The 10903-nt window shown below is 36.1% G+C and overlaps 1 protein-coding gene across 2 annotated transcripts in view; it reads right to left on the bottom strand.

Moving 5' to 3' along the window:
- The window catches only part of LOC133654222 (thymocyte selection-associated high mobility group box protein TOX-like), a 230392-nt gene that overhangs the window by 133876 nt on the left and 85613 nt on the right, over positions 1 to 10903 (bottom strand). Inside the window, exon 2 of one of the 2 annotated variants that reach the window (XM_062054384.1) lies at positions 3377 to 3469. The exons of the other annotated variant lie outside the window; for it this stretch is intronic. Within the exon in view, the coding sequence (XP_061910368.1) occupies positions 3377 to 3469 (93 nt within the window). The remainder of the gene's footprint in view (positions 1 to 3376; positions 3470 to 10903) is intronic. 2 annotated transcript variants of the gene reach the window in all.

The following is a 10903-nucleotide window of genomic DNA, read 5'->3' as shown; positions in this document are numbered from 1 at the left end:
CTCTTGTGGGTTTTCTAGGTAAAAAGGCCAATTGGCCCTTCTCTGGGACTTCTAGTGTTAAAGGGTATTTTGTGATGTTTTCAGTTCAAACCACACTCAGTTTGCTCTCTCAACGTCGGCACAGAATCATAACTCATTCACTGAAAAAAAGTTTGGGGGAATTTTTTCAAGCCAATACCGATACAGATAACTTCCTGCTTCTCATTATATCTATTATTTACTGAAATTAGGTTTAACTGTAGTTTATGCACACTTGTCTTTGCTGTTGGCTTTTGAGGCACCTTTTTTAGAACTTTCAGAACGGCGTGGTTGCAATGCTGGCATTTTAGGTGACTCGTAATGTTTGATGTGTTGACGTGCGTGTTTTTTCCCTCGTGCAGAATGTTTGCAGGTAACACGCAAAATGCCCTCCTCTGAAACACTGACGAGGTGATCATGATCGACACCATGTTTGTTCACAGTGACCTCAGATGAAGTGTACGGCAGGCTGTTAACAGTTCGAGCAGGAGAAAAGGAGCACTTGATTTGCTCATCACCACCCACCTACAGCAGAGTACAGGTAATTTCTCCTCATTTTTTGTCCTGCACGGCTACTTGTTTCCTGGCACCACCCAGGTAAGGCCCACCTCAAACACTCTGTAAACCGCTAGATAGCCAACCTCGTTTTGTTTCCTAATCTGCAGCAAAGGTGTGGTACGGCAATGCCACTTGGACAATCGTCGCAGTTCACCTGACACATGAAACGTAACAAATAGAAGGGTGCACTATCCACTTTAGCTGCCATATGGCAGTAAAATGTTGAATATTTTCAAATATATTTTGTGGCCATTCCAACTTTGACCACAGCATCAGTTGCTCTGTAGAGTGGCACTTTCCATCATTTTTAGCAAACTGCATTGCAAAATAAATAACCCCTTCACCTTCCTCTAACGCGAGATCCACCCAGGAATGACACCATATGAATCCCTTCCCTACTGTACATGAACACTGGTCTCAAAATAAAAAAACATACAATTATATACAGTAGTTATAGCTCTATAAACCAGGGTCCCAAAACTATGGCCCACGGGCCGAATCCGGCCCGCCAGCGTCCAAAATCCGGCCCGCAGGACGTCCTAAATAAAAAATGTTTTTAATTTTTTTTTTTTATCTGTCCTTTCTAATTCATTAGTTACTGCTTGTTACTCTTGGTGTCTCCTAGCTGCTCAGGCAAATCATATTGTCTAAAAAGACATTTTCCCATAGATAACTAATTTAACTTAACTTTTAACTTTAACTTAATAACGTGACATCATCAGCAGCAAGTGCGCGCTGTTTCAGTCAATTAGTGCGCAAGGAATATATATATATATATATATATATATATATATATATATATATATATATATATATATATATATATATATATATATATACTGTATATATATATATATATATATATATATATATATATATATATATATATATATATATATATATACTGTATATATATATATATATATATATATATATATATATATATATATATATATATATATATATATAATATAATATATATAAAATACCATATAAATATATATATATATATATAATATATAATATATATAAAATACGGTATAAATACATATATATATATATATATATATATATATATATATATATATATATATATATATATATATATATATATATATATATATATATATATATATATATATATATATATATATATATACCGTATTTTTTGGACTATAAGTCACAGTTTTTTTCATAGTTTGGCCGGGGGTGCGACTTATACTCAGGAGCGACTTATGTGTGAAATTATTAACACATTACCGTAAAATATCAAATAATATTATTTAGCTCATTCACGTAAGAGACTAGACGTATAAGATTTCATCAAATTTAGCAATTAGGAGTGACAGATTGTTTGGTAAACGTATAGCATGTTCGATATGTTATAGTTATTTGAATGACTCTTACCATAATATGTTACGTTAACATACCAGGCACGCTCTCAGTTGGTTATTTATGCGTCATATAACGTACACTTATTCAGCCTGTTGTTCACTATTCTTTATTTATTTTAAATTGCCTTTCAAATGTCTATTCTTGGTGTTGGGTTTTATCAAATAAATTTCCCCAAAAAACACGACTTATACTCCAGTGCGACTTATATGTTTTTTTCCTTCTTTATTATGCATTTTCGGCCGGTGCGCCTTATACTCCGGAGCGACTTATACTCCGAAAAATACGGTGTGTATATATATATATATATATATATATATATATATATATATATATATATATATATATATATATATATATATATATATATATATATATATATATATGTATATATATATATATATATATATATATATATATATATATATATATATATATATATATATATATATATATATACAGCCCGACCCAATTGTTTTAACCCAATGCACCCCTCGAGTCAAAAAGTTTGGGGACCCCTGCTATAAACATTAAAGGTGTCACAAAGGGAATGTGAAAAAGTATGACAACAATTAACTATTAATCTGTATTTTTTGATAAATCCGGATAATTTCTTTATTATTGTTCTGAACTCCTGCTTAAATATCATTGATGTACTTTTTCAGATCACAAATTAGTTGAGACTGGCTCCACAGCACCTTTGCAAGTGCAGCCTAGGGGTGTCAAATTTTTTTTTGTTTTCGAATGAATCGCGATTCTTATTTATAACGATTCTTCATATATAGATTTTTTTAAAGTCTGTCCTGCCCAGCCACCTAGACAAATCATATATTTGATGTAGATGCCCATATATGCTGTACAGATTTACTTTAGAAAAGAGAAGTGTAGGATACTTCTCTGGTTGCCTTATTTTCATTTGACTTTTGGGTAGAATTGTATTAAACAAAACCAGATTACTTTTAAGTAATTTAGACATTTATCACAGCTGTTTATCTATTTTATGAAGAAATTTAGTTTGTTATAGAACTGGCATCGAGAACCGATTCTGAGTCAAATCGGTGTGGTGCCCAAAGATTCACAGCACTAGTGCAGCCACTCTATTTTTCCTCAATTGCTTCAAGATAATCAACCTAACTTTTATCAAGCTTAAAAAAACCATGTCCATATCTAGTTAATACAAATGGCAGCTACTGCTTTGCTTTGTTTATGTGTTGAATTCCTTTGAAGGAACTAATTTTTCTTCATTCCTGGACAACCGAAATATGGTCACAGTTTAATTGTGTTTGTGTGTGTTAAGTTGTGTTCCTTACAGCTCGACAGTTTTGCGAGTCAGTGTTGCAAGGTCAAAGGTTGTGCAAACAACTGCACAGCATAAACAATACAGCGGAGCTTGGCTACAGTGTCTCACCACAGCAGTGGGCAGTCTTTTCCTAGCTGGACTGATGCCTGGAGGGGGGGCAGAGTGGAGCCTGACCCCTCGCTCACCCACACTGTACCGGGCCTGTGGTTTGAGTGAGAGAGAAGAGAAGAGCCAGACACAGCAGGGAGAGGAAAGAGGGGAGACAAAAGTGGGGAAGGAAACGACATGTCGGGGATTTAGTTTGCAAGGTACAAGCAGGGCATTTGTAAAGGAACATGTCAAGGCGCCCCAGAGCCCCCTCCTGAAACATCCACCTCCTCTACACCCCTCATGCCAAGCGCACACGTGCAGGGGGAGGAGTAATGACATGAGACTACACAGTGATTCTACACTGGGGAGGAAAGAATGGAGGTTAATGAGCTGACATCCCATCCGCCCCAAATACACGCCCCCCCACCTTCCCCTCGCCCTGCGCTCCTCCACACCCTGACAAGCAGACACACAAACCCTGACAAGACAGCGGCCCTGAGCCAAGGATGTGGAGACTAAAAGGTGTATCATGGAGCATTGAGTGGCTCTTCATTAACACACAGTCACGGTCGCAAGCCAACAATTAGGAAACTCCGCCATTCCATAATGCGATCAACTAAATGTTTTTTTAGCTAAGCCTTTTAAGCCTTTTGTTTTTGGAACATCCATCCGTCCATTTTCTACCGCTTATTCCAGGGGTGTCCAAACTTTTTCCACTGAGGGCCGCACACTGAAAAATCAAAGCAAGCGGGGGCCATTTTGATATTTTTTATCTTAAAAACCAATGCAATATATGTATAAAAAATATACATTTAGGCCTCCACTCAGGCTTGATCCCGGGGACCCCCAAAGGTTCTGGTCATTATTCAGTATTATTATTTTTATAATTATTCAAGAGTTTAAATCTCTAGATCAACATTAGGTCTATCTGTCAATATAACGTTATTAAAGATTTAAGTTGTATGTTCTTTTTGTCAAAGAAAACCCTGTTTTTTTATGGAAAAAACACAAAATATGTAATATTTTCACCCAATAAAATTTTTAAGTGGAATATTTGAGATTATATAATAATTGGAGCCTTAAAAAGGTCAATAACTCATAACAACATTGATTTTAATTCATTATTTCTTTTTTTTTTTTTAGCAATGACACTTAAAAACAAATCACAAAAAAATTATTGGGGATCCAAAAGGGTCCTACTCATTAAAGTGTTAAAAAATAAATTATACATTTTTTTAACTGTTTACTTTTAACACAATAATCTTGAGATCAACTTCAGATCTATCCATCAATTATAAGTTGTTGTTAATGTTTTTTGTTTGTTTTAGGCCCTTTTTAAAAAAAAAAACAACTTAGTTTTTTATATGGCAAACACAAAATATGCAACATTTTCCCCAAAGAATATCTCAAAGTGGAATATTTAATGTGACATAATTGGAGCCTTGAATAGGTCAATAATTCATAATGACATTGTTTTTGATTCATTATTTTTTAAAGAAAGAAACAGCTTTGTGTTATTAGAGTCAACATTGCAATTTGTTCTTGTTACATTTCGCCTGTTTGCTCTTTTATACCACTTTTTATGTTTTTTTGTTTTTTTTAATAGTATTCTTAGAATGTGCCGTGGGGCCGATAAAAAATTACCTGTGGGCCGCAAATGGCCCCCGGGCCGCACTTTGGACACCCCTGGCTTATTCCCTTCGGGGTCGCGGGGGGCGCTGGAGCCTATCTCAGCTATAATCGGGCGGAAGGCGGGGTACACCCTGGACAAGTCGCCACCTCATCGCAGGGCCAACACAGATAGACAGACAACATTCACACTCACATTCACACACTAGGGCCAATTTAGTGTTGCCAATCAACCTATCCCCAGGTGCATGTCTTTGGAGGAAGCCGGAGTACCCGGAGGGAACCCACGCAGTCACAGGGAGGACATGCAAACTCCACACAGAAAGATCCCGAGCGCAGGATCGAACCCAGGACATTCGTATTGTGAGGCAGACGCACTGCTGCCCTTTTTTTGGAACATCTGTGGCAAAAAAAAAACTACTATGTTTGATTTAAAAATGGGTTATTTGGCACATGGTTGTACTTTATAACTTTTTTGCAATTTTCAAGCAGAAACGTTAGTTTTGAAGTCGTAGCAATTGTTGTTTTTTTTATAAATGTGGTCAAATATAAACTATATACAATGTACAGGCCAAAAATTTGGACACACCTTCTCTTTTCAATGTGTTTTCTCTATTTTCATGACTATTTACATTGTAGATTGTCACTGAAGGCATCAAAACCATTTCAGGTGACTACCTCTTGAAGCTCATCGAGAGAATGCCAAGAGTGTGCAGAGCAGTAATCAGAGCAAAGGGTGGCTATTTTGAAGAAAAAAAGAATATAAAACATGTTTTCAGTTATTTCACCTTTTTTTGTTAAGTACATAACTCCACATGTGTTCATTCATAGTTTTGATGCCTTCAGTGACAATCTAAATGGTAAATGGGTTTAGGGCTGCAACAACTAATCGATTAAATCGATTAGAATCGATTATAAAAATAGTTGGCGATTAATTTAGTCATCGATTCGTTGGATCTATGCTATGCGCATGCGCAGAGGCAATTTTTTTATTTATCTTTTATTTTTTTTATAAACCTTTATTTATAAACTGCAACATGTACAAACAGCTGAGAAGAAATAATCCAAATAAGTATGGTGCCAGTATGCTGTTTTTTTTTCAATAAAATACTGGAAAGGATTGAAATGTAGTTTGTCTCTTTTATCCGATTATTAATCGATTAATCGAAGTAATAAATGACAGATTAATCGATTATCAAATTAATCGTTAGTTGCGGCCCTAAATGGGTTATACTTGTAAAGCGCTTTTCTACCTTTTTAAGGAACTCAAAGCGCTTTGACACTATTTCCACATTCACACACACATTCACACACTGATGGCGGGAGCTGCCGTGCAAGGCGCTAACCAGGACCCATTAGGAGCAAGGGTGAAGTGTCTTGCTCAAGGACACAACGGACGTGACTAGGATGGTAGAAGGTGGGGATTGAACCAGGAACCCTCAGGTTGCTGGCACAGCCACTCTCCCAACGGCGCCACGCCGTCCCAATCTGTAAATAGTAATGAAAATAAAGAAAGCACATTGAATGAGAAGGTGTGTCCAAACTTTTGGCCTGTACTGTATGTATTTGAGTCATAAACATAACAGTAAAACCAGTTTTAGCAGCAAGTGCATATAGTCAGCCTAAAATATGGCGTCGACTATAGCTGACAAATCACAAAAAACTAGACAAAAATCTAAATATACGGTAATCATAAATGTTGCGATTTTCAAGCAGAAATTTTAGCTTTGAAATCTTATCAAATGTTTGAAAATAAATGATCACATCAGGGCTTGGCAATATGGCTGAAAACTGTATCACAATATAAGTTTTTTTATATTGGTCGATATCTATAATTCATTGTTGATATTTCTTTATGGCCTATGGAAAATATGGACCAGGAGAAAAATACGTTAAAGGTTAAAATTTTTATTTCAAATATAACCTTCCTCTGATTATTAACCCCTCTACTATCAAGGCAACACAACCATGGAAAAACTCAAACATTCAATGTGAACACAATTCTAAAATCACATTAAAGACTGAACAATAACCTCTTTGAATTCAGGTGCAAAAATAAAGAATATGTGGGAAAAGCTTAATAAAGTGTAACAAAATAGTGCAAAGTGTGAAAATGTAAACGTAGAGAAACCTGAGAAGATTTTTTTTTTTTTTTTTCAGGTTTACTACCAGGAAGTTTCATGGTCTGTGTAATATTTAACTTGGTCTGTTATTCTTATTTCAGTATGGAAATGAGTTTATGTTATGCAGTAATTAATATTTAAATGTTATTGGACCAAATTATTATTTTAAAGTAGCACATTTGTTATATTTAATTTATTGATTTTATTTATACTGTACTGCACGTTCCTACCTGTTGTTATCGTACATCCGAATAGGGAACGAACGAGGGTTGAAAAGAAAAGATAAGGGTGGCGAAGGACTACAGTCCATTTGAAAAAAATCCAAAACTCTGCCATACTCCCAAAGTGAATTTTCCTGTTTTTAGACAATGTATTCACTCTCTGCAGCACTCAGTTTTATTTTGTCTTCTCACTCCATGCAGAGAATCAACTGCGAAACAGCAAGATGGCGCAACCAAACTTGATAATTGAAACTGTTATGCGATTGGTTGTCTAGGAAGTCCCTCTCATTGCTCACTGATCATTTCCTGTTTTGCTAGGTTACCAGAGATTGAGTGACTTTGTTCATGCAACCAACCATGGTCTATTCTTTCCGGTTTCTTCCGACCAAAAAAAACAAAAAACAATACAATACAAAACACAAACTTAAGAGGAACTGCATTTTGTAAGACAAAAACACATATTTTTTTTTTTTTTATGAACTGTAACTAGTAAATAAATGCAAGCAGTCGCTCTATTCCGTCTATAAAGCGCTAAAAATAAAAAATAAACTCCAAAAACCTCCATCAAGGTTTTTTTAATTTATACATACTGTAATTAAATATGTAATGTAGTATTTAAGTATTTTTTTTATCATTTTAAGCATACAGTGGCGCATTAATTTCAAAATTGCATCACAATGTTCGCTTTTTTTCCCAGCAACATCACTGATTAGTAATCAGTAGGGGTGTAACGGTACACAGAAATTTTGGTTCGGTACGTACCTCGGTTTAGAGGTCACAGTTCGGTTCATTTTCGGTACAGTAAGAAAACAACAAAATATACTGTAAATTTTGGGGTTATTTATTTACCAAATTTGCAAAATCTTCCACCAAAAATATTTTTCTTAGTGGAATGTTTAATGTGAAGTAATCGGAACCTTGGATAGGTCAATAATTCATAATAACATTCAATATTAAAATTGTTTGAAAGAAAAAAAAAACAGCTTTGTTTTATTAGTCAACATTGCAACTTTTTCTAAATTACATTTAACCTTTAAGCTTTTTTATTTCACTTTTGTTATTTTTTTATTTATTTTAATAGTATTTTTAGAATGTGCCGTGGGCCTTTAAAACATTAGCTGTGGGCCGCAAATGGCCTCCGGGGCACACTTTTGACACCCCTGCTATAGAAAATAAAAAATTAAATCTGATAAATCTATGGATAAAAAGCAGAGCCTGGCGACGCATGCGCGTTTATCATAACTCTCTCGCTCTCTCTGTCTCTGCCCCTCCCTCACAAATGCTGCTGCGCGCACAATTTGTTTTGTTTTTAACCCCTTCTTAACCCTGAACGTACATTGAAAATACATGCAACCCTAACTCAAAATGCCGGACATTTGAGGCATTTAAGAAACCCCGCCCGGACAGCTCCGCAAAAGAGGACATTTCCGGTGAAAAGAGGACGTATGGTCAGTCTATCGTAGCCTGTTAGCTGCTAGCATGCCGTGTGTTGTGCCTCAGTGTGCATCGTTTACACAACGTGCGGTACGCTACTTAATATGTCCGTGTGGAAACTCGTTCGGTACACCTCCGGACCGAACAGAAGCCCCCGTACCGAAACGGTTCAATTCAAATACATGTACCGTTACACCCCTAGTAATCAGTGATTACAACTCACTGCAGACTTTATGAGAACCAACAAACATAATAAAACATCACTTACTGTACAATGTCTGCTCTAACTAGAATACCAACGATTAAAATCTAATATTGTATTCCAGTTTGGATGAAGATTGACTGATAATCCTAGCAAGAAAAAGGTAGGTGGAACAAAGCGTCTTTTTGTGTCTTTCTCACCATTCCAGGTATAAATAGGATGCCAAAACTGACCAATCTGTTGGATTATGTCCTCATCCTTCTACTATCAAGGTGAGAGGCATTACTTATGATCTAGCATAAACTCTCACGAGCTCCGAGGTGAGAAAGCAGCTCACCAGTCCATGATGTCAAAATAGCAGCAACACGTTTGCTCTGTGACTATACGCTGCTAAAAAATAGTTTGTCTGCGTTGGTGCTTGTAATAAAAATACCACTAATATTTGGTCAATATTCAGGTCATGACAATGCAAATGGAGTGTTGTTGGCGCTTTTTGGATATTTTTTTATCAGGTTTTATAGGCGGAATAGAGCACCTCCCATTAACTCCATTGTAAGTGGTCTTTTATTTACGTTTAATTACGAGTTAGAACACATTAAAAAAATTATGCAAGCAAGTAATAACCTGCAATTAATCCATATTCAAATGTGTGATTAAGCTGATTAAAACAATGAATTATATATCATTATACTAATTCATATACATATCCATATCTTGAGGTGTAAAATGTGCAAGTGCTGAAGTATTTGTTTGCTAGTGAGATATCCATGGACTGCTTGTGTACAATCTATGCGCAACATAAAGCTTTGCTGTTCATATAGCGCCATATTGGCACGTTGTTTGCCAAGTTGACAGCTGCATTACATCATCCTATGCAAAGGACTGTGCGGACGAGGCGTAATCATCTACAAACTCCTGTTTCAGATTGCTAAATGGAACAACCAAAACAGTAAAACAACATTATAAAAACAAGCAGACAGAGAACTGGCGAAGTGACTGCGTGTTCCAAACCACAACGAGGACGGTAAGTTATTGGCGCCCAGTGAGAAGCTTTGGCGTGAGTAATTTGTGGAAAGCCTTGTACATTTTTAATATCCTTAAACTGAAGAGCCAGAAGAACACAAACTACATGAAATAATAACAGGCATTTCACCTTCGCACTATCCCAGCTTCTCAATTATTTACCACTAATGAATAGCCCCGGGCAAATTTCATCCAAAGTACAATATCAACCATCCCAGAGAGGCTGAATCAGCTCGCTCAAATACTTAAATACATTTACTCAATTATGCTCCCTGTCCCTAACGCCGAGGAGACAAGCTTACTTCTCTTCATTCCTTCCAATCTACAAGCACAACAACTCTTATGGTTAATTGTTAAAACATGTTCTTCCTCTTCCATTTTCGTCGTCGCGTGGGAAGACGCCAATGAAAGGATGCTCGTCACCAGCTGTAAGGTTGTACAATTCACAATCAAAACTCCCTGCATGGCACCAACAAATTGCATATGGATTTTAAACAAACACCGCCAAGAGCAGAGTATTTCTTCGTAACCTTCATCATATAAACCTTCACCTCCGTGAATGTCAGTACATTCTGCCGTCTGGCGCCTTCATCTACTGGCGACAACGCGTGTGCTTTAGAGTGCTAATTAGGCTTCATTCAAGGCTGATTTTAGCTTTGCTGATTGCTTTTGAAAGTACCCAATGCTTATGAAGTGTCACTCTCGTACATTAAAGTTAGTCATGTAAGTTGATTGATAGATGGAAAGGCAGATACACAAAAATGAAAAGATAAGTGAAATGAAACATTGCAACATTTCATTGCACCCGATGAAATACAAAAGTAATACGGTTAGCATAAAAAAAAAGTTAAAACTTAGTACGGTGCTACAAATCATTCTTGAATTATTAACGTGAATTCCAGACTATGAGCTG

The sequence above is a fragment of the Entelurus aequoreus genome, linkage group LG07 (assembly GCF_033978785.1).
Source record: "Entelurus aequoreus isolate RoL-2023_Sb linkage group LG07, RoL_Eaeq_v1.1, whole genome shotgun sequence".
Taxonomy (NCBI): domain Eukaryota; kingdom Metazoa; phylum Chordata; class Actinopteri; order Syngnathiformes; family Syngnathidae; genus Entelurus; species Entelurus aequoreus.
This window is presented reverse-complemented; position numbering and strand designations above follow the sequence as displayed.